Source organism: Cygnus atratus, chromosome 5 (genome assembly GCF_013377495.2).
Source record: "Cygnus atratus isolate AKBS03 ecotype Queensland, Australia chromosome 5, CAtr_DNAZoo_HiC_assembly, whole genome shotgun sequence".
Classification (NCBI taxonomy): domain Eukaryota; kingdom Metazoa; phylum Chordata; class Aves; order Anseriformes; family Anatidae; genus Cygnus; species Cygnus atratus.
Genome location: NC_066366.1, coordinates 7,433,298 through 7,457,124, shown reverse-complemented (window position 1 = coordinate 7,457,124; position 23,827 = coordinate 7,433,298). Strand labels below are relative to the sequence as shown.

Here is a 23,827-nt window from a genome sequence, read left to right as displayed (position 1 = left end):
CTCGGCGCCCGGCTGCGCTGAGGCGGCGGCGGCGGCGGCGGCGGCGGCGGTGGGGGGGAGGCTCCGGCAGGGCTCGGCCGTCTGCTGGGGGCCGGTTCCGTGCGTCCTGCAGAGCCCGGCCCCGCGTTCCTAAAGGTGTTGTGGCGGTCCCGGGGGGGGGGGAAAGGGGGCGCGGCGCTGCCCGGCAGGGAGGCGCTGCCCGGGGCCGGGGCCTGGGGAACGTGCGCCCTTCTCCCGCGAGAGCAGGGCTGAGGTGTGGTGGGAGGCGCCGCAGGGTGTTTAGGGGAGCTGCAGTGCAGGGGGAAACAAAAAAAAAAAAAAAAGAAAAAAAAAAAAGAGTCTTTTTCTTTCTTAAAAGAAAAAAAGAAAAGCCCAATTAGAGATGGTTTGTTTAGGGGCCTGGTCTAGCTTGATATCCTCTCGTTCTCTGTGTGTTGGGCTTTTTGTTTGTTAATTTTTATACGTTTTCTACTTTGTTACTAAAAAAGTTGTCTTTTGACGCAGCAGGATGAAGGAGGGGTCATACTGTGAACATCTTGGTGCAAAATGTGACATAGATGTTTTTATCTTGCATGTATCTCATTCCAGGATCGACAAACAGCTCACTCTTCTGTACTTTACTCTTCAATATATTAATTACAGCATTATTTAAAAATACAAAGTGTATGGTACCTGAAGCACAGATAGGTTCAAAGTAGTTAGGACAGTTAAACTGCAAGATTAAACTCTAATCTTGCAGTTCAATCAATTCTAAAAGAGTCTGTGGACAACTTCTAAAAACATGATATACTTAGAACTAGGACAGGAAACTCAGCGTAATTTAAACTACTTTCCATATGACATGTACCCTGTGGGATGGAATGGGCCATGTGAACTAGTAAGCTGGCTTTTGCACTGCAGATTTTCAGATAAGGTGGTAGATGTGCTTGAGAGCTGTAATGTGTTTCATGGTCACGTAACTTGTTATGTTTTCTCGTTCTTGTTTTTCTAATTTTCTTTTTCAAACTGTAATTTTATTTATTTATTTTTATACAGCACTAAGAAAATAGTTTCAAAGCCATAAGTATGGCCTTTGAAAGGATAACACAAAAGGACTGGTACAAAATCCTGGGTGCAAAGCCATCCGACAGTCCAGGAGAACTAAAACGGAAGTACCAAAGACTTGCTTTGTTAGTAAGTATGTTTTTATTATTTGAGATGTACAAAAATGAATTTCAGAAACCATAAAATAATAACTGTAGGCTTTGTTTTTATTTTTATTTTTTGTATAAATGTGGTTAATCAGAATGAGTTTGTAATGCTGGTTCACCGAGGATGGTTTAATAAATATCCAGAATTTATGTCACAAACAGAGGTTGAGATGCTCAGTTTCCAAAATTCTGACATGTCTTCCAGCTTTCCTAAACAGTCATGAATGAACTAAGTCAAATACTCATTCATCCAATGCACATTGGATGTGCAAGTCAAAAAAAAAAAAAAAGTGATTGTTTGTAGCACATAGTCATGAAATGTGCTAATAGGTACTTACTATACTACAGGTATGGCTGTCACACCTGTAGTTACAGTGTCCCGAATGAAAACCTCGAATATATAAAAGACAGGTTCAAAGAGCAAAAACATTTTTTCTGATAGTCTTCAGTAATGGAATAGAAAATGTATAGGAGGAAAATATGTGAATATCAACTTAGGTTTTCTTTGAATGCTTCTGGTGCATTTTTGTAGAGTCATGGTTTTGGTCGTGCATTAAGACTTTGTATACTGTGAATTCTTTTCATTTTTGCTGTCCTCTCGGTTTTCATGTATAGGAATCTAAGAGCTCTACAAGATTACTTCATATTATTCTTGGTTCCTCTGTTTTACTCTTTCTCAAATGAACTTTTTCTGTCTTTCATGAGCTTTTTGCTCCAGAGATGATTGAATTTGCCTTTAAGAGCAAGATTAGGCATGCATTTTTGATACTGTTGACAATTTTTAACCAAACTTGATAGACAAACAGAAGTCCCAAGATAATTAAATTCCTAAGCTTAATGAAAACTGGCAACCTGGTAGAGAAGAAAGAAGGTGAGCAGAACTCACCTTTTTATATTCCTTTAGGTAGCTGCTAACTAGACTATTAGTATTGTCAAGGCTTTAAAGTGCAATTGCATGCCTAATCATGCTTGGTTTGATGTGTCAGAATGAGTGAGGTAGGAAGCTGGGCTTTTTAAGTGAGCTAGAGAGAATAACAGAACTTGGTCTCCCCTGAATTGGCAAAGTTTAAATAAATTCGTGCTTTTTATTTATTTTTATTTAGCCCCTGTGAAAACTGTATTTAAAGGTCGTTTCACCGATGGGAAACGTGTTCCAAATGAACACATTTTGATACTGTTATTCTTAGATGAATTGCTTGAATAATCTTGCCGTATGTCTATTCTTTCTCAGTTACTCATACTGACTTCTTTGTGAACTTTGTCTGGAACTGATCTGTGTACTTAGAGTCCTAGGTTTCTAAATATCACAAAATGTGTGCAGGCAGATAGAGGTACTCACTATCAAATGTTAGAAAAATCAATGTAGTAGAGTGCTTTGGAAGCTTCAATTTCAGCCATGAGTAGAACTAAGTTGTTTTTTCAGACCTCCTAATGTTTTATGGAGTTACTGGTAAAATGTGAACAAAATATTAGTATTAGTCTCTTTGTCCTTGATGAAAGCAATAGTGGGAACCACAGCGTAAAATACATTTTCTGTTCAGATAGGTGGTTAACTTCAGCTGAATATTGTAATGGAATTAATGTATTTCTTTAACTGTGGATGTATGTAATAATGATATTAAAATTGTACATGAAGTGTTGTTCAGAGTTGTTTCTCACCAAGTAGAGCAGAACTGAAACTATGTATGTCTTTTCTCACATGAAACTGACCCTCAGTGTTACATCACTATACTGTCATGTAGTTAGTGGAAGCCTATGAAGTGAGAACTCTTGGTGTTTACGAGACTCTATTTGCAACTAGAACTGCCTGTATCTCTAGAAGATTGAAAGATTAACCTACAAGCTTTTCTTTAAAATCTGTGAATTTCCAAACTAAATGGCCAGTGCTCTTTGAAAAGTTGTTGGGGAATGTTAGAGAAAAAGATCTTTTCTTTTTTCTCTTACATTGCTTGGCTCAAAATTTTTTCACTGTCAATGATGGATCTGTTTTTCTGACTAAAAAGCCACGCTGCTCCTGACTTGTAGGTGTTTTCTTCAAGGCAGATCTGTTGCTTGTCAGTTGTTGATAGCATACATCCTGTCTCTGTTCAACCTATTATTTTTAGTAGAGCTACTACAGACTACTTGTTGGTCTGTTTACTGATGCAGCATCTAGCACAGTCAGTCTTTTTTCTGTAAAGATATAGTCTGAGTGGTGGTAATAAAAGAATTGTTTATATGTACCTAATAAAGTCATTGACTATAGGATTGACGGGAGATTACAATACGTAGTTACAGCAGGAAAGTCATTGCCACAGAGATTGAGTCCAGAGGGTTCCATGGTTAAAAAAAGTTGTTAGTTCCTGAAAGAAAAGTCTGCCGTGGTATGTTAGCACAACAATATTGGCTCTGATCTAGAAAGCCATGAGCTGTGGACTTCTGAATATTGGTGCAATATATAAGGGAAGTGTTACTGTATGTTTATCCTATCCTGACACTACTCCCTGGGCATCCCCTGTTCGTTGTTAGTGTAGTACTGGATGTCTCAACTTACCTGTGGTGTCCTGTTCATCTGAAGTAATTACCCTGCTCCCCTAGCAAAGCTTGTACTTGGAGCTCTTAGTGGCTGCACACTTCTGACTCACAAAATGGTCATTTACTCTTTTCTAAAGCTGCTACTGGAGGTAGTAGTATTGGTGGGGGCAGAGGACAGGTCCATGTGCAGATGCTCCAGATATTTTTATGTATGGTGGTGAGAGCAGAGCAGGTAGGCTTAGCAGAGTAATTCCAGCTTAGAAAGCCAGGGTGAGTGATGAGCGCTGCTGTGTACGGTTTGCTTAAAGATTTTGTGATAAATTATCTGGTCAGTGCAGAAAGCTTTCTGGCTTATGTGTAGCAGCAGAAGTTAACCTAATTGTACTGTGCTAATTATGTTAAAATCCAAAAGTTCATAAAGCAAGTAACATCTCATATACTAACTGCAGTTAATATAACATTCGTTCTGTTGTGGGGAGTATTCTGGTCACAGATGTTCAGTAGCATCAAGCATAATAAATGGTGGAATTTTATTTTAACAGTAGAATTATGTTTAAAAATAAAATGGGAAATGTCGGAGCCTAATCTTTCTTCAGATGATCCCCACTGCTTCACATTGAGCATTTGCTTTTTGCCATCTGCTATTTTCTGTGTTTGTCAACACATGTATGCTTAGCATCTTGAATGAGCAGGCAGATGTAACTTTCCAGAGCTACAAAGAGTTGGGGATCTTGCCATATGTCATCCAAAAGATAACTACGTTTGCAGTTACGTCTCAGGAGTGACCTTAATATACAAAGTAGTAAGCAAGTAAAAATGGTTGAATTTCAAGTTCGTAAGAACTGTTTTGTAAGGACAAATTCTCTTTAAAATGGTTACTTTTGGAAATATAACTTGTTTTTATCAATTGTAACGAGTTGATGATGGAATTGGTTAATAACCCATAACAAATGAAACCGTGCATATGCACTCTACTTGAGTGAATGCATTTACTTACCATTTCAGGGAATCCATACAGCCTTCAGGAAGGGCAATGCCTATGTTCCATTTCTGAGTGTGCATGAAATTAGCAGAGGATAAAAGTTAGATTAACAAATATCAGAAATTACACAATCTTATTACTGATACAGTTTTTTTCCATCTCATTTTGGTCTAGCATTTTCTGGTCAAAGAATGAGTTGCTAGATTGCTTTCAGATTTTCATGTTGGTGCTTTGTATCTGAAAGCTGCTTTTCACATGGAATAAAGTCACCGAACACATAAGCTTTGTCTAGCTGAAAATCAGGTGTCTGTTCCTGTTGATGCTGATGATATTATAGGATACCTTTCAACTGGAAAAAAAATTATTGTGCAGGAAAATTATATGCTGCTGTTACAACGTATGCCCTAATCTTAAAGAAAATCCATGTAATTTGAGCAGGGAGTATGCAGGAAGCTCTTATTTCTAATATGGAAAGGAAATAAAATGTGCCATTTAACACAGTGTTACAAAGATTATCTGTTTATCAGAAGGGGTGATGTGTGTGTATATAAATACAAAATGTTAAGATGATCCCTTAATCTGTTTGAAGGAGTAGAAAATTTTAAAACAAAGAGCATTAAGCATAGGTGAGAATGACTGTCAGCAACAATAAAAAGGATGTTAATAGAAATTTAATTTAATGAAGCAAAATAATTTCAAGAAGAGATTTTCATTGAGTTTGTGTAGAGGAAAGACAGCTATCTCTGGAGAGATAAAAATCTTTTGTATTATATCAGATCTATGTACACATCTAAATTTTGCAATCACAAGAAATGCAGAGGATGTCATATATATAAGCTGAAAAGCTACTTGCATAATTATTGTCTTAAAGTTTGTCGCAAACTAAATTCAGTGTTATTCTGAAGATGACGTGCCTACTGAGGAACTTTTCATGCTGAGTTTAAGCTGAGAATCTGAGTCTTACAAACCTCAAAATGTTTTCATTTTTATTAGAAGTCTCAAAACAATACTTTTCATAATGAAAATTACACAGCATGTGTACTATTTTCTTAATAGACTTTGCAGGTTTGTCATTATTTGTTTGGATTAGCAACATGCTTGTTAGAGATACTTCAGATCCTTGTGCTTGTTCAGCTAAGTTACAGAAAATAGGTTTTTGTAATTTGACAGTATAAACAGAAAGGTATGCTACAAAGTTTGGTGCAAAGGAATGTATTTTTGGCTCTCTGGGAAGTTTCATTTTGAGCTGTTCTTTACATCTGATTTAGTATTTATGACCTTAATGAAATATAAGTGGGTGTGTTTTCAAGATGGGATTTGAAAAAATGTTTAATAGTTTTTATATATAAATACATATACATATATATATAATGGGATCTCAGTGTTCCAGAAATCACTAGTTAAAAGTGCTTGCTTAGGTGTTCCATATTTATAAATGTTCACTGTGTCCCGAGAAACTATAAAATTAAAATTCTGATTAAAAACAAAATCTTAAGAGCAAATATTAAATTCAATCAAGATGTTTCTTTACTTAATATTTGCAAGTATTCTATGATCAATTATGAAGACACACTGAAGTAGTGTTGTATTACAATGTGTAATCTTTATCTCATTTCCTAAGTGAGAAATCAGAAATAAAAATTATATAGAAAAAGATACTGTTTAAAGCACAAAGAAGGGAGCTAAAAAGGCTGGCATAATGTTTTTCACATCAGTAAATTTTCTGATTACTCTGAAACATGTGCATCCACAGGCAAGAGCACCTCGAGATATTCAGCATTTTCAAATCCAAGTATTTAAGTGCCTACTTTTGAAATTTTAAGTACTGGGTCGATTATTTAAAGAAGCTATAATCCCAGAACATGAGTTTGAAGGATAATAAATGCTAATAGTAGAATCCATCACCTTGCAATAACATTGTGTATTTAAGGATTTCTTATTGCTATTAAATGAAATTGACCATACTTGTGTTGAAGCTGAAAAAGTGATTAGTACTTTTTTTAATGGTTTGATATTTCCCAGATTGCTATTGAAATAATTTAGATAATACCTAACACACACCTTGTGAATTTGTGATCTTTATTGACCAGAAACAAAAATAAATGTTTATAGTATGATATACGACTTCAAACATTTAAACATTAGTATGATATAGGACTTAGGTCTTTTTTTAGATTTATTTAAATAACCTGTGTGCACCTTTGCCTTAAGTTTCAAATATGTAATGTAACTATTATGGAAATTTATAAAAGCAGCACGTTCACTTTTTCCTTCAGCTTTAAACACTTCAAAGTCAGAAAGCAGCCAAGAGGGCAAACTGCACTCTGGGGTGCATTAAACACAGCCTAGCCACACACTCAAAAAGTGATCCTCCCACTATATTTAGCATCGATGTGGTCTCACCTTGAATACTGTGTGTAGTTCTGGGCTGCACAATGTAAAACAGATGTTAAGGACCTTGAGAGCATCCAGGGGAGGGCAACAAAGCTGGTAGAAGGGTTGGAAGGCATTTCTTGTGGGGAGAGGCTGAAGATGCTTGGTTTATCTCGTCTGGCGAAGAGGAGGCCAAGAGGTGACCTTGTTGCTCTCTGCAACTTCCTGAGGAAGAGAAATGGAAAAAGAGATGCTGGTCTCTTCCTCCGCTAACTGATGACAGGACACGTGGGAACAGCACAAAACTGTGCCAGGGGAGGGCCAGACTGGGCATGAGGAACCAATGTCTTTACTGTGAGGGTGGTCAAACACTGGGACAAGCTTCCTAACGAGGTGATTGATGCCCCAGGCCTGCCAGTGTTCAGGAGGCTCTTGGATAATGCCCTCAGTAAAATGCTTGAACTTGTGGTTAGCCGTGAAGTGGTCAGCCAGTTGGACAAGGTGGTCTTTGAAGGTCCATTTGAATTGTTCTATTCTAAGTGCAGGTACAATGTGTGAAGTGCATTAGAAGACCTGAATGTTTTAAGAACTCCTCCACCCTTCCATGTTTTGACTTCTCCTTGCCTTGGTTGATCATGTCTGCTTTCTCACCTCTCATAAATCTCGAATGGTCAGTAGTCATGAACTCATTTGAACTGATTTGATGCAGAAATGAATTCTATACTTTCTACCTTTTACACGATGTTTTGTGGATAGCTAGCATTATTATAGTAAGAAAGTCCAGGGCGTGCTTTTTTGCTATAGTCTTGTTAGTCATTTAGATAACCAATCTCAGTCATTTACTGTATTTTTCACTATGTTAAAGTAATGTTTCAAAGCTGAAAAATCAATAGTTTGATATTTTAAAAAAACCTACCCTTCGTTGTTAATCCCAATAAATTACCATTAACCAGAAAATTCAGTCTGTATTGGCTGGATTTATCACCTAAGAATGTCCATGGTCAAGGAATGTAAAGATGAACAACTTTTCTGAGCAGCATCTTAGCTAATTTTTTTTTCTTTTCTTGACATAAAAAGAAACATTAAATATTAACTAGGTATGTGTTTTAAGGAGAGGCTGAACAAGAGCTCTTCTTTTAAGAGGTACCTACCTTCTTGCCAGCAATCCAGTAATAGTTCCTACTGCTACAGAAAAGCAATGCAAAATACAGGTTTGGTAGGATTCTCTCGATATATATTTGGTAAATATTGGTATTGAAACTTAAGTAATGCAAATGTTGAATTATTCCTTTACAGCTGCTGTTCCATTCTAGGTGGTGATTTTACCTTTTCATCTGTATCTCTGAGTATTCTTTCCCAAAATGGTGATGTTGTATAAAGACTGAGATCATCCGTATAGAATGCTTATTAAATACGAATGGTAAAAAGATCAATAATAAGTTATGTTGAGTGACTAGAGGATCCTATTGTCATGTGATTTCCTTGAGTCATCTGGAAAAATCTAGTTCTAGTAGTTATGAGGTACACTGTCAAAATTGTTTCTTTACTGCAAATGGAGAAACTTGCCAAACTCAACCAACCTCAAATTAGAAATTTAATTAACACCAAATTAGCAATCAGTCCAGATATGATGACTTGAAGGCAACTTTCATTGTGAGTAAATCCAATCCAAGCTAGATTTTACGTGGCTATTTGGATTGGGTTTGGAAATGTTTGGTCACCACAGCTATGCAATTTTGAAATAAGATTTAATTTTTATTTAAGCTGCTGTGATATTGATGAAATAAAGGAGTGTACATGCCTTCAGCAATAATCATAGCATACTTCGTGGCTTCTGATTTTTAAAGGTTGAGGCAGTAGAGTTGCTGTATTTCTACTAGAGATAGGGAAAGCTAAAATGATTGTAACACTTGCATTGCACATCAAAAGTTTTTGTTTAGATATTTATGTCCAATAATATATAAATTAAAAAATATATATATATGGTTGTTGAGCCTCAGTTTCCACAGTGAGTTCTGAAGCTGAAGTGCTTTAGGAACTTAAGTTATTTTGGAATCTAGGTGATCAGCATTATATTTAAATCAGATTTCTTTCAGACCAGGCAATCCAAATGCATTTAAAAATTAGTGGTACTCTTTGTTTTGGAATACTGGTTTACTGGCAATCATCTCAGGGAGGGAGAACAAAAACCGCTTTGTGCTCAGCTGTTCTTAGTTTTGGGTATCAGTTGTTGACTTTCTTAGACTGCAGAAAGGTATTCATCTTGCAAGTCACTGTGCCCCCTGAAGACTACTGCCCTGAACTGCCTGTCCGTGCCCTTCTGCCAGATGCTACTCAGCCGGTATCCTGTGGGTTTTCCTCTGTCCACTACAGTGCGTGTCAGCTGGAAAAGTTTATGCTAGTTTTTTCAGTAGTTTATGCAACTCTATTTTTTATAATGCAATAGAAGATTTTCCTTTTGCTTCGCATAAAAGAAGCATTTGCCTAAACTAGTTTCCTGAACTTTTGTGTAACTGACATTATTCCATGACTAGATTAGTAATAACTATATTCCCTAACTACAACTGAATGTTGTTTAATGTGACATTTAACAGTGTAAATTGTGAGTACAGGGGTCAGAAATTTATAAGGAGCTTTTAAAATTCCCTTTGTATTTTAACCCTCATACTCCTGGAAGTATTAAAATGTTTCATTTCTTTCCTTTCTTCAATATTTTTTGCTTTTTTTTTTTTTGGTCTTACCTCCTCCTGTGTTGTAGTGTAGTTCCCAAAAGCCTTTTAACTGGCTTATGAGGCTGTTGGCTGGCTCTTCATAGGATAATAAGGAGCTATAGGAGCAGAAAAAAAGGGAAGGAAAAGCTGTTTCTGAAGATCTACTTTCTGGAAACTGTAGCTTCTGTTTCCTGTCCTTGTTTTTATACTTTCATTAGCCAAATTCATCTTTGTTTCTCTTAATACAACCAGAGTTGATTTTCTTTTTTGCTCGCTAAAACTAACTTTTACATATTATTTCTAGTATTAATTTTGTTCAAGAGCTGAATAAGATTAGAAATGTAAATATTTAATAGGAACATTAAGTGAGGTAATGACTTGTTGTTTTATTGAACTCTTCTCAGTCTAATGGGGTTAGACTCTTTCGAGAGGCTGAGGAATGGGACTGATGGCAAAAGAAGGAAGAGTTTGTTATTTAGGGTTTTCTAAGGCTCTTTACTGCTGCTACAGAAATGTCTGTTTCTGTTGATAATGCAATAGGTTATTTATCTTGTCATGAGTAAGTTTTCTAAACAAAAATCTGCAATTATTTAGTTTTTCCAGAAGGAGCTAGAGTGTTTTGTAAAGTAGCAGATTCATGGAGTATTACCTCGAACAAAGTGAAGACCCACTTCCCGTAGTTAATGCCACTGAGAGTGTAAGGTCAAAATGGTAGTATCGTGATTCTGTAGTATGATAAAAAGCAATTGTACAAGAAAAGGATTCTAGTCATACATGATGCAACCTTTACATTTTAATAACTTACTGTAGAGGAAAAGGTAATTTATAATGAGAAATACTCTTCAATGTGAGATCAGCTCTGCAATCACAGGGTTTTACAAGTAGCATTGAATTGAATGTTACTGTTTCCATGGAAGTTGAAACTTATGGTTATAAAAGCATAGTGAAAATTACAATGGCAATCCTCTTTTTACTGCAGTTAAATATAAAAAATAAGTATGCAAAAGTTGGGGATTCTGGCAGCAAACAACTAAGTACAGAGGAGGAAAAGCAAATCTCTTCACGTTTTTTTAGACGGATCTCAGCTGAAATTCATGCCCAACTTGACAGAAGATTGAGATTTTCCAGTGAATAATAGAACCATTCAACACCTTAGTCAGAAATTGAGGTTGTCAACCTATGTGATTTAAATGTGAAAGAAAATGGTATGGTGAAAATCTTAGATTAATCAAGAAGGGTCAAGGAAGTTTAAAATACATTCAGCATATTTTAAGCAGAAAATGTGTGTTAGCCTTAAAAAAAAAAAAAAAAGCAAATTAATGAGACTGGGACGGTACAATTTATTCTATTAATTTTTTTTTATTGTAGTGTTGAGGACTCCAGTAATTTTCAAGAATTGGCAGCATGCGATTGATAGTATCATCCTTTCTTTGCACTGCTATTAGTGAATGCCAGTTCTGTGGTCTACATAACTGCTATGTATTGCTGTGTACATTTAATAGCAGCTTTTAAAAATTCTGTTTATTTTTAAAATAAAGTAAGTTGGGATGTTTGTGGGTGTTTTCCTTTAAAATAAGTCATTAGGTGATGAATAATTAAAATTTTATGAAAAGCTTTCTTCTTCCTCTTTTGTGTTCTTTTGATGATGACGTGCTACAAAACCTTGATTCACAGCAAGTATTTTCTCCCAGTAACAGCCACAGCAGCAATACTATTATCTGAAATATTTCTATTCTGATATTTCTTTTGTCCCAAGTGAACTTGGAGGGCTGATGTGTTGGATGTTGCATACAACAGTGGTTATCTCTGCCCGGAAAATATGGAAAAGATGAATTATGTTTGTAAAACATAGAAGCAGTTGCATATTGTGTGTGGGAAGCTCTGACTGTTACTTGCATAACAATTTTTGATTGTGGCAGACTGTATGGAGGAAAAAAAGAAGAAATTGATACAGTTTCTAAAATCTGGTTGGTCACTGAGCAATATTAGAAAAAATATCATAGAATGGTTAAGGCATAAGAAGAAACTAGGAGGAAAATAAAACTTATTTTTTCTTTAAATGCGGAACACTTCCAAGGACTAAGAATCATCCTGGAGTGGAGGCTGGAATCTGTGGATAATCAGATCAGGTAGTAGATGGCTAAAGTTCTTAAAAAGCCTAAAGATGGTATTTGGGGGAAGAAAAAGGAAGAGGAGATGGACTGAAGTAATGAATCAAGAAGATAAATTCTTTGCTCTTTTGTCAAGCTGTATTTGGATAGATATCCTTTGGGGGAATTTAAATCCACTTCTGTATGAAAAGATTGAATGTCACAAGGAGCTCTTCATTTTGTTTCTCCTCTTTACAAGTTGAAAAACCAGGCTACTTCCATGTTCCCTGCTAACTTCTGCCAATAGAGTGAACATGTTGAAAAGATTAATTATGGGTAAGGAAAGCAAGTTTAAGACCTGGAATTGTTCTTTTCATGGAAATGAACAAGTTTCACATGTCAGAGTGTGCTTTGTTGCAAAGTCACCCAAATAAGAAAACCATCTTCGATGTAATTTTTTGTTGTTTTAGCATGAGACCACACCTTTTTTTTTTTTTTAATTTTCAAATACATGCTATTTGAAGCTTTTCAAGGTGAATTGTACTAGAAACTTACCAGTTACTAACACATACATTTTTGTAAACAAGCATGGACTCTGATCTGATGAATGCTCTTGTACTTCTTTATGTGGGTATCCTGATAAGTCTGGTTTCTGACGTTTCTGATTTTTTAACAGATTAAACATTTGAGTCTCACTCATATTTAGCCCACTGAACGTGCATTTTGTGTGTTATGGTCTTTGTGTACAAGAGAAGATAGGATCACATCAGTTCAATTTAGAAACCCTGTAGGGGAGGAACTGTGAAGGAGATGCTTAATAGCAATTATAAACTTTTTAAATTTTCTTTGGTCTCCATTTTTCATAATGCTAGTATAGTGCTGAGACAATGTTTTTGATGTAACCTTCTAGTAAGCATTAGGTGGCAGTAGTGTGTTGTAATTGGCAACTGCTTTGTCGTTTGTTTTTATCTCCTGCAATCTTTCTTGCAATGTAATAAGTGGAGAAAACATGTATTATTTCTTGCAATTTTTATAAAATGCTGATTGGTTGTTTTGACTGGCTGTAAGGGCAGCCATTGTTTGGACTCTTCTATATATAGGTAGGATTATCATACTATAGTTTCTGCACAATATTCATTACTTATTTTCTGATATACAGTATCCAACGGTGATAACATTAACTGCAAATGATCTGAACAGGTATATGCCATTGATGGTTAAGTGTGTTTAGTTTTGCAGCCTTTACCCCTTTACCTTTTCATAAGCTGTAGCCATTTTTAAAGTTAATATAGTCTGTTAGATGAAGTATGCTCTTTTATGGTTGTGTGTTTATCTAAGAAAAAGAGTAAACTTAAGCTCAAGAGAATGTTGGTACGAATATAATTTACCTTTCAGCACAGTCTTTTTATTGTCGCTCCAGATCCTGAACAAGTGCAGTTACCTTGTGACCATTTGGAGTATTTTTTTTTCCTCCCTTCATCCTTCTTTCTCACAGGTAAAGGAGTTCAAGGAGTTTGGAAGTTGTGTTGTGTTGTATTAATTTCGCAGGATGATCGATTAATAGAATGAGAGCAAGAAAGTGTTGACAGAACATGCTATCTAATTAGTACCCGATGAACCATATAGGCCACAGAACGCAGAGTGTAATGTTGCTTCAGGATGACTCCTGTATGACACCTTAATATGCAAAATAAGCTCATAGAAAAACAAAAAACGAATATTTGAGCATAGTTTCAGTGAAGGTAATCTTCATTGTTGAAAAACGTCACTTTCCACTGTAAATTTAGGGAAGGCTGGGGATGCTTGGTACTTCATGGCAACTCAAAGTACCAAGCCTTTGTTTTGTATAAGTCTTGTTCTTAAAAATCATGTAACCTTTCATTTGATTAGATTTTTTTTTATGTAAGAGGTGATCTACAAGTTATGGAATTAGATGAAATAATTAAGTATTTTAAAAGTATGCTGCTTTTCTTCCTGATTTCTGGAACAGTATCTCTTCCTGAAATGCTAGGGCTGTAAGATTGCCAGATGGCTTGTATAATACAATGGCAAGCAAAATTACTGTAAGTTAAGAGCAGGGAGCACCACAAAGCTTTAATGTTCTACACCAACTGGTTTTCTAGTACATGTTAGCTTGAAATAGTTTTTCAGTTGAAAATTAACTAGTTTTGAATTGAAAAGCATTTTAAGTCTTTCAAGATAGTACTGCCAGAATTATTTGGCTATTGGTAATTATTTTTTTCTAGTGTATAAATATTCTGATAACTAATTTCTACTATTCATTCAGAAATTCTCCCTCCTCCCATGATAGGAGGAAAGTTTAATGTTTACATGTTTAAAACATTTCTTTCAAAATGTTTATTTTTCCTGCAGTTAAAGTTTCTCTGTTCTACTGAAATAAGCTGCTTTCTTTTTTCCAATACTTTTCATGAATAAATCATTTAGATCATTGTAAAACATGGAAGTTTGTTTTTCATCTTGACCTAATTTAATGGTATTGGATGGCAAAGTTGGAAAATGGCTTCTTTCTGTGACCTTTCAGTGAGTGCCACAGGGTGGGAGCCAAGCGTATGTTTATTAGCTTTTCTCCTGACCAACAAAGGTGGATAAAACATCAGCTTTTCTTAAATTTATTAAACAAAACTTCAAATTCCAGTTTAATAAACAGTTGCATAATTCAGTATCACTGTGTTCTGATTTAAATCCATCACAGAATGGATTCCTCAGGAAAGAGTTCAGCCATAAAGCGTAACAGCTAGCATTCTACTCAGCACATCATGCCTATGACTAGAGTAAATGATCTTTTGGAGCTGGTGTACTTGATTGCTCAAATATAGCCGTCATATACATGGTGTAGTTAATATGGAATACACGTCTTTATTATATGGTGATAGGTATTTGTGGCTTAAACTATTCAGTGTGAGAATGTATGTAAAAGTTAACATAAGTGTTAACTTTATATGTAATTATATAGTTCCTGGAGTGATTAAATTGCATTATATGGTTCCTTTTTTGTGCTATGTCCAGCAGTGAAACTGTTCTGCTTTGTATTTCGATGTTTTATCAGCTGGTCTGGAACTTTCAATACATACTCTATAATTTGCTCAAAAATACTGCCACAAACCTTATGTCATAGTACATAACTGGATATTTACCGTTTTTCTGGGGCTGGGCTGGGGAGGAGGACCCACTCTCCTATACTGTGTTAGGCTGTAGAATTTCAGATGCACAAATTTAGTATCTTGGAGAGCTTGAAATATAAATCTGTTGAGCTCTCAGAATGCCTTGTTTTGTGATAATAATCATGAGCTGTAGGGCTTAGGCAATTTAAAGTGTGACTGGTCAAAGGATAAAGATTTCAAGAAGGGAACCCTTTGTCAAAAACCCGAAGTCCATGTGACCTTGCCACACAAGCAAGGTTTTTCCACTAGCTATTGCATTCATCTAATTTTCAAAGGTAAGAGACTTTTAGATAGGTTCTGGTGGATCAAAGTATTAGAAGCAACAAAACTCTTCTCATTTCAAGCTGATTTTAGAAGGAGGAAGGATACTGCACTGAGCTTAATTGTCCAAACTTGATTCCAAAGCTTTGGGAATTAGTTATCAATCTTGAACACTTACTTTTTGAGGAAAGACAAAATAAAAAGTTGAATACAAATCTACACAATATCAATGTGCCATATTGTTTCGTGGTCATGTGGCCAGATTAAGGAATTGTATTTTAAGAACTGTAATTTCTTTCTAACAAGTCTGTCCACATAGTGTATAGGTAACAAGAGAAAGTGATGGAGTTATATGAACCAATCCAGCCCTTCTTTAGAAGTTAATCTGTCTTGATTTCTGTGAGCATTTGGTCAGACCTACACAGATTTGGTTGTTGGTTTAAATCTAGCCAAGGCTGGTGGTGTCTTAATTGCTACCACAGAGCAACCATTTGGCCTATGTGAGATGAATGTTGTCAAAGTACCTTCTGCAAGGCGGACATACATCCACTGGGAATGTATCAAGAAAGTTTTCATTAATTGGTCCCTTTGTTGGCATTTGTGGAAGTGCGTCCAAAAACTGGGTATGAACAGACACTCTGTGTCAGGGGTGAGACTTACTGGCAAGTCCCAGTACAAAAACTGGTATTTACTGCTTATATTGTAAGTAGGAGTAAAAGACTTTCCTCCTAAGAACAGTCTGGCATTAAATTTACTGTGATTTTTTTAAAGGCAGGGACACGTAGCAAGAATTTACAGACTACAGTGGGAAACTAAATAGAATGCATCTCCTTAAGATTTTTCTTAATGTTGACCATCTTGCAGCTTTCTTTTAATATGATGTGAAGTCTTACGATGAGCACTGTAGTCTAAGACAAATTTACATGGACCTACGAATACTTTTGTCAGATAGGAACACTTGACAGTTCGTGTCCTGACCTCATTAGCCTAACCTGTAGGTAATAATAGTTACAGTTAATAGTGTATAAAAGTTCTGTAAAACATTTGTATGAGAAATGCTTGTAAACTTAGTTGGCAATTTTGATATTTTTATGTTCATGTTATCGCTGCATTTTTTTCCTGTTCTTTTGTTACAATTCTTGCACTTAGTTGTATTATAAGGGGCAAAAATACTGATAATGACTTCTGCATTTTGTCTTTTACTGCAACACTTCTGTTTGTTTCTAAACTTGATATAGACCAAGACAGTTCATGTTAGGCTTCCTGTTATATTTATGCATTTTGCCTTTTTTTTTTTAAAGTATTTTGTATCATGGAATAAAAAAAAGTTCTGATATTTAACTATTTAACTAAATAAACTGCCTCATTGATGCTGAGAGGGAATTCCGACTCAGAAATTTGAATATACTGGCTTTTCAGTACTGAGCTTTTGATACAAGAATAGATCAATTGCACTCTCCAAATACTGATAATGTGTTTTTTAAAAAGGGCTTGGTATTGATTTGTACAATTCCAGTCAGTAGTCAAAATCTCTTTTTGTTGGATTCCTAGCTATGAATCTGGCCATATTATTTGAAAATAGTGGCTTGGGTTTTTCTTCTCCAACTGCTTCCACCGTTCCCCTGAGGCCCTCCCCAAGGCAGAGGCCTTGTATTTTTTCCTAACCTGAAAAGCATAGTATCCAACTCATGTCCACATGTACAGTGATGTGTAGCATTGATACCTCATAGTATCCAATACTAATCCACAGTGACATTCATTCTTGCAGTGTTAATCCAGCAAGCCCTTTACACACATTTCTTGACTTTTTCTTCTTCTGTTTGCAGTTTTAATTCAATTATGTCATTCACAAGAAATGGTAGCTTCACCAGATGTGGAGCAGTGCTCTCTGGAAAGTTTGGGTTGAGTTCTTCCTGACTATTAACAAGTGTCTTTCACCACTGATTGTTTTTTAATACAGATATTTTTCCAAGTTCCAGGAGGTATTGTAGTTGTAGCATGGGTCATGAAGACTATGTCTTCCTTACATTTACAGTAACACAACAACAAATAATTCATACTTTGCTGGAAATCTTATTTCTGGATGCATTATGTTGAATAAATATTGTCAGGCTGTAGATCTGTAATAGCTACTACTATATGTCAAATGTAGAAAAATAGGAGAAAGATGCTAAGAGATAGTAACTTAATTTTAGATGTTAATATTATATCATTCTCTTATTTACAGCTTAGATTTAGTTATTAGATGTAGTTCCTGCAAAAGTGCAAAAGTATTTGAACACATGTAAGTAATCCCTTTAAAATCGTACAACTTGAATCACTCAAGAACTTCAGGTACATATTTAGCTTTAAATACATCTGTTACTGAAATATAGACACACATCCTCTACTGAAATAAAGCAGGAATTCAAGACGTGCCAATAAATGTATCAAAGTGATTTCACAAGCTGTAGATAATATCAAAGTTAAAAATCTTTAATAAATCTGATAGTTTAGAAATTTACTATGCTGTAACTGTTAGTAGCAATGACTGCTTAGTGGTGGTAATACCAGTGGTAATGATAGTAAGTCCAAAATAATCTGAAAACTTTTCAGTTTTTTTCAGCTGTCGTGTTTTCATCATTGTTCTGTGTCAGTCTTTAGTTTTGAATTTTAGAACCTTAATTATAGTCTCCTTATCAAAAAAATAAAATCTAAAAGACACACAACAAATTAAAAGGTCTGAAAATACTTTGCTGAAATTATTCTTGGGGGAGAAGGTCAAGATTTAATGTAATATCCATTTCATCCTTCTAACGTTAGTTTTTATTTGCTGCTGCAGATTTTTCCAAACGTTTGACAGCTTTTCTTGACCTATTGAAAAGTAGGAAAGACAAAGCAGTAGCAAATCAGTAGAGAATACTCCATATTTCAGCCTGGAAAAATTGATGCTGATCTATTTCATTTGCCTTAGTCTGAAAAATATAAAGCTTGCACTTTAGGTAGGCTTATTTAAAAGCTGTATACCCATGTGTGTGTCTTAGTTGTCCGTTAAATGCATAGCAGTAAATTAAAGCATTTTTCCGTAACTTAAATAAAAATCTGGTCGTAGTAGTAGTTTTAGTAGAAGATAAAGCTTCCTGTTTTGATGTATGGAATTGGGGACGTGCTACATCTTTGGATTTTAAGATGAATGTCCTTTATATACAGGGCAAGTAATCATGGTAATGTAGTAAGTAATAGATGAGAAGAAATAGTATTTTTTAATCTTTTCTAAGCATCACCCTCTTTTCATATAGAAAACTAGTTATGAATACAAGTTTGGCTATATTATGCAGTGTAGTTATCATGTATTCCACAGTTTAGCAAGAGATTACAGTTCAGCATAAAACCTATGGCTGTACGCCTCACCCCTCCCTTCCCAATAAATTGTTGTATTAAGTTGATTCTCACTGGGTGCTGTAAATTTCTTTTGAAGAGTAAATTCATTAGTGCCAATAAAGAATGTACATTAAATTGATTTAACTAGAAGTTTTCTGCTTGCTAATTTGAATTTGATTAAAATCAATCAACCCTATTACATTTATTGCATGAAGTTAAGCAACTTGTACAAGTGTTAGGAGGATAGGGACCTTCATTCGTCATCTGTGGTGCTTGATTTGCTCAACCAAAACTCAGCCAGCTATCTCAGTTTCTTATCTTGTGGAATGAGGGTTCTTAAGGTCTGTTGGTGTGGTTATTCAGATGTAATATCCTTACAGTTATTGACCAAGTGTTCTTTATTAACTTCCATGTAGCCCAGGGATTAATGTTGCAGTTCTTAAAGTGCAAAAGGAACCAAACATCACAGACTATAAAGTAGGCAGAAATAAAGACTGTAGAAGTTGCATGTGCTATAGGTTCCTTATATAAGTTATGTGGGTGAAAACTATGTATGTTGTACACGGTGTAAAAATAACAGGGCTTGAGAGAGAGTACACAGAAAGGTCACACAGTTTAAATTTGGGAATTGTTTTACTTGCTGGTTGAACTTGTTTATATTATTGTAATGTAAAAGCAAAAGTTGCTACTATTGTTCTGAAGACATTGGCTAATAATGTAAAGCAATGCATCTATTAGTTGCAAGAATTGGTAAGAAGGCAGTAGACAAGTAGTTTATGAGCCCATTTCAATATATGATTGAACCTGCACAGTTTTCAGTGTCTCTCAGTTAATAACTCATTGAACATGACTTTAACCCGTTTATACTGAGACAAAAAAGTTTGATTATGCCTGTTTTTTTCTACGATAGGTATCGAAGGCAGTAGATTACTTCAGTGAAATAAAATTTGTTTACTTAACTAGGATTTTCTGTGAACAATTTTTAAACATTTGGATGTTTATGTAGCTACAGTCTGATCAGAGCAGTTTGCCAGGGGAAATGCTGTTATCCACTGCACCCAAACTGCTCAAATGTATAGTTTGATGAATATTAACAATAAGACAGTTCAGTACTGCCAGGTACCTAGAAAGGTAAAGTAATGATACTGTAATTGAAAAGTATATGAGCCTAAATTTGTATTAGCCTGCTTTTCAGTTTCTGTGCAGCACCAACGATTTGATCAAGTCTTCAACATACTTGAAGTTTTTCAACTGAACTCCAGCTTTGAGGTTCATGTTTTTTTTTTAAGACTCTCTCAGTGATTTTAAAAAAAAAAAAAAAAAAAACACCTTTTAACTCCTACATCAAGAGCCAGAGTCCCCAGGAAGTACTATCACCATGTGACATTTAAGGATAAACATCAGGGGAGTGAGCACTATTGCATATGTGTATAATGTTTTCCTAATAGTTAAAAGATCAAGTAATATATTTCGATTGCTTTATTTTTAACAGTAACTAGAATGCATCATTCTGTAAAGCAATACAAATTCCAGACAGATAGTGTTTAGCAGTAAAAATGAGTTAAGAAATTCAACTAGTAAAGGTATGAAGAGGAAAGCTAGCTTCCAACCTTCTTTTTTTTCCCTCCCTCTGTCAGGCTTGGGAAAACATCCTTGCTTGTTTTTATAACATCCTATTAAGTAGTAACATGTTAGTAAAACAAAACAAAAAACTACTACTGTGTTCCAAAAGAAAACTGTTCAAAAATCAAGACACGAATGATCAGCAAAAAGCTATTTTTATGGAAATACTGCTCCTTAAAAATGTTACACATATACAGCTAGAAAGACAAACATTGCCTAAGTGCAGTAATACAGCTGAAAATAGTGCCTAGGTGGCAAGTACGAATGACAGGAAGATAATTTGCACAGATTTTGAGAAGAGATATTGCAGCAGACATTGGTAGGCACTAACATTTTGAGTAAGAACCTACAACTGGATGCATAGAAGGAGAGATGAGCAATAGTTCAGTCTGAGTAAGAGACTGGTCGAGTAGAAAACAGTCTTGTCTGTTTTCATCGTATAGTTTGTATATGTTTGCAACTGAGATTAATGTAGAAATAAAGCTAAATAAGACCATCAGAAACATGCATTGTATTTAACCTCCCTCAAAATAAAACTCCTGGCAGCTGTTGAGTCAGCTGGTCTGAAGGGTAAATTGGAGAGACGGGTGGAAGAACTAGAAGCATGAATATGACAACCAAGAATGGGAGAAGATGCCACAGAAGAGTATGGTTGATTAAGATCTGAAGTATTGATGGAGAACATTCTGTAAACTTCAGGTATTAGTAGGGCGGTTGAAACTTTGACAGGGTGTTCTCCGTGGTTAGTGTCTGATCTGCCTGAAACAGGGTCTGAAACAGCTGGAAAAGAGGACATGTCATTTGTTGCCTTAGACGTGAAAGGAGAATTGTACAGGTAGCTGAAACAAGAATGGATTTTTGCTGTAGATGGAAGTGTTCTTGTATTTCAGTATACAAACTGGAGAGTAGGAAAAGGGAGTCAATGAGAACAGGTCCATAACAGATTCAGATGAAACACTGGAAAGAAAAATAAAAGCTTTAAAGTATAATAGCAGAGGTTTGAGGACTTTTCTTAGTGCAAATGGAAAGGATACTAAAGGCATCAGATGGTAATAGAGTAATAGCTCTAATAAGGAGGATAAAATACTCTCAGAGAGCATGGAGATTTAATTAGTAGATCCCCTACAATGTAGTTATCAGTTACATGAAATTGTACTTGTTTGAATGTAAAAGTCACATGCAACAAATACTAAATTTTCCAAATTTATAGGAAAGAAGCTAGAGGACAAATCTGAAGAGTAATAAATCTTAATGCTTTCTTCATTTAAGGAATGAACTGAATAGCCTTCTCTACATTCATTATTATTTTTCCAAAGCATTTTTATGATATTTGTGGCTTACTGTTTTTTCAGTAACTATACCCAACACAGTCCAAAATGGTTTTTCAGTCAGTGAAAGCGTTGGTGTAGCAAATGAAAAGTGTAAGCAGTTTTGTGGGTGTATTTTCTCAACATTCTTGGCAGCAGAGGAGCTTGTAATCTTAGTGCTGTTTTGGGCAATCAGTCATGTTTTCATCTATCTGTAAGAAATAGATCCAAGAAGGTGTGGTCTTGTGGCCAATCCAAACATATAATAATAGGAGCAATGGTTTTGTGGCACCACTATTCATATCAAGCTAATTAAGTTTCAGTGGTACTAAGTCTGGTACAACAGTCCTTGAATAGGCCTATGCAGTGATGTCAAAAATCCTTTTGGGTAGAAGCTTGTAGGGCAATGTTGCCTGCATCGTTCAAATGCAGAGAACTATGCAGCAGCCATATAACTTTTCTTTCTAGGGTGTTAAAATTAACCCTAAAATATTTGGTTGAATCAAAATTTGAAATAATAGCAACAGAATTTTTGAAGTAACAATTTTTTAGATAAAGTATTCCTATGAGGAATAACTGCTCAAACACACCTCAAACATATATGTTAAAAGAAATAACATTTCTAAAAGCAAATCATGTAAGTCTTTAATGTGATCTGTTTTGCTGCATATGTGTATTAAGCATTGGTTTAAAAAAAAAAACAACTCACACATGTGATATAGAGTCAACCACCAATGTTCAAAATGTTATTAAAATACAAATGGAAAAGCTACGGTTTGAGAAAAATGGATTTGAAAAAGAAATAATGCTTTTAAATAGCTTTAACAGTACTACATGGTGCATGACAGAACACTAAATTTAGTGCCTATCAATGAAAGGTATAATTACTCTTTTCTAATTGACTATTTAGAATACTAAATACAATGACCAAAAATCTTTGATTCATCTGTGCCTTAGTATTTTGTCACCTTCAGTCGTGGAGATAAGAAGGGGGATACCTATGAGAGAAACTCTCAGGTCACAACTGTGCTTCAGTCATATCTTCAGCAAGTTGCAAGCTAGTCTTCAATGCAGCGGTAACTTCAAGGGTCCTTACTCATCTGGTGGGCCAAAAATACACATTTGTGTACATACTTTGTACTTGAGCTTGTAGGTTGCACATATGCTCAGGTGTATATGGAAAAAGATACGGAGATACGTGGGGAAAAAAGTGAAATCAAACATGAACATTTAGCTCTTAGGTACAGCTTCTTCTTGTTGAATGAGGGATTTATCCAGTCAGTGCAAATGGTAGTTACGTACATTAGAGCCCAACTGGACTCCATTCAAATTTTGTCTTATAAAGTACACACAGTGTTAGTATTCCTTTCTTTCGAGAATGAATTATAAACTAAAACAAAGGAATTTGGCCAATCAGAAATCAGCCAAACACTTCTGTAACAGGTGTTCCAATTCTTAAAAATTTTCTGTACAATTTAAGGCCCAATATAATGTTACTATAAGAGGCAGACGTTAGAGCTCCAGAATAGGGAATATCGTGATTTGTAACACGTTAACAGCTGAGGGGTCTGACATTATTGCAACTTGCTGATTTGAATGCTTTTTCACAATTATCGATCTCTTATGCTGAGCAATTTAAAATATAGTTAACAAAAGTAAAATCATTGGAGATTAATTAAACCCGAAGGAAGATAGAGTTTTGAGGGTTACTTTTCAGTAGACATTTGAACCAAAAAGAAGACAAAATGCTCCATTCAGAACCAGTAGTTACAAATGTTTTTTAAAAAGTGTTACCATGGCCTTGCTTGCAGTTATGTCCTTGAATAATGATTTCTTAACTAAAATGACACAATTTTTGTAGCCGGTGATCCATGACTTTAAATATTTGGAAGGGCTATTGATTCACTGAACTGGAAGAAATTAAAGATGTTGAGGCATACTTTCAAAAGTAGAATTATATGTATTATAAATTACATTAGATCGTGTATTATTTTTTACTGTTTAAAGTTAAAAAAAAAAAAAAAAAAAACTTTGTACATGTAATACAACATTCAATTTATTTGTAGTAACCTTAACTAAACATTGGTGGTGTTGTTTAAATCAGCTACATGTAATATTACAAGAGATGTTAGCACCTACAACATCTGCTCTTGTTCCTGTGTCATAGTCCTCTGGATGTACCTGATTCTGTTTGTGGCAGTAATCCTCTCTCTAGGTAAATTGTCCATAAGACC

General features: G+C 35.3%; 1 protein-coding gene across 4 annotated transcripts in view; it reads left to right on the top strand.

Moving 5' to 3' along the window:
- DNAJC24 (DnaJ heat shock protein family (Hsp40) member C24) overlaps positions 1-23,827 on the top strand; it is a 45,075-nt gene that overhangs the window by 191 nt on the left and 21,057 nt on the right. For 3 of the 4 annotated variants that reach the window (XM_050710703.1, XM_035549999.2, XM_035550000.2), the window contains exon 2: positions 1,036-1,173. In XM_050710703.1, the coding sequence (XP_050566660.1) occupies positions 1,066-1,173 (108 nt within the window). In that variant the 5' untranslated portion in view covers positions 1,036-1,065. Of the gene's footprint in view, positions 1-263; positions 430-1,035; positions 1,174-23,827 lie in introns of those variants that run through there. The other variant, XM_050710702.1, reaches the window with a different exon arrangement.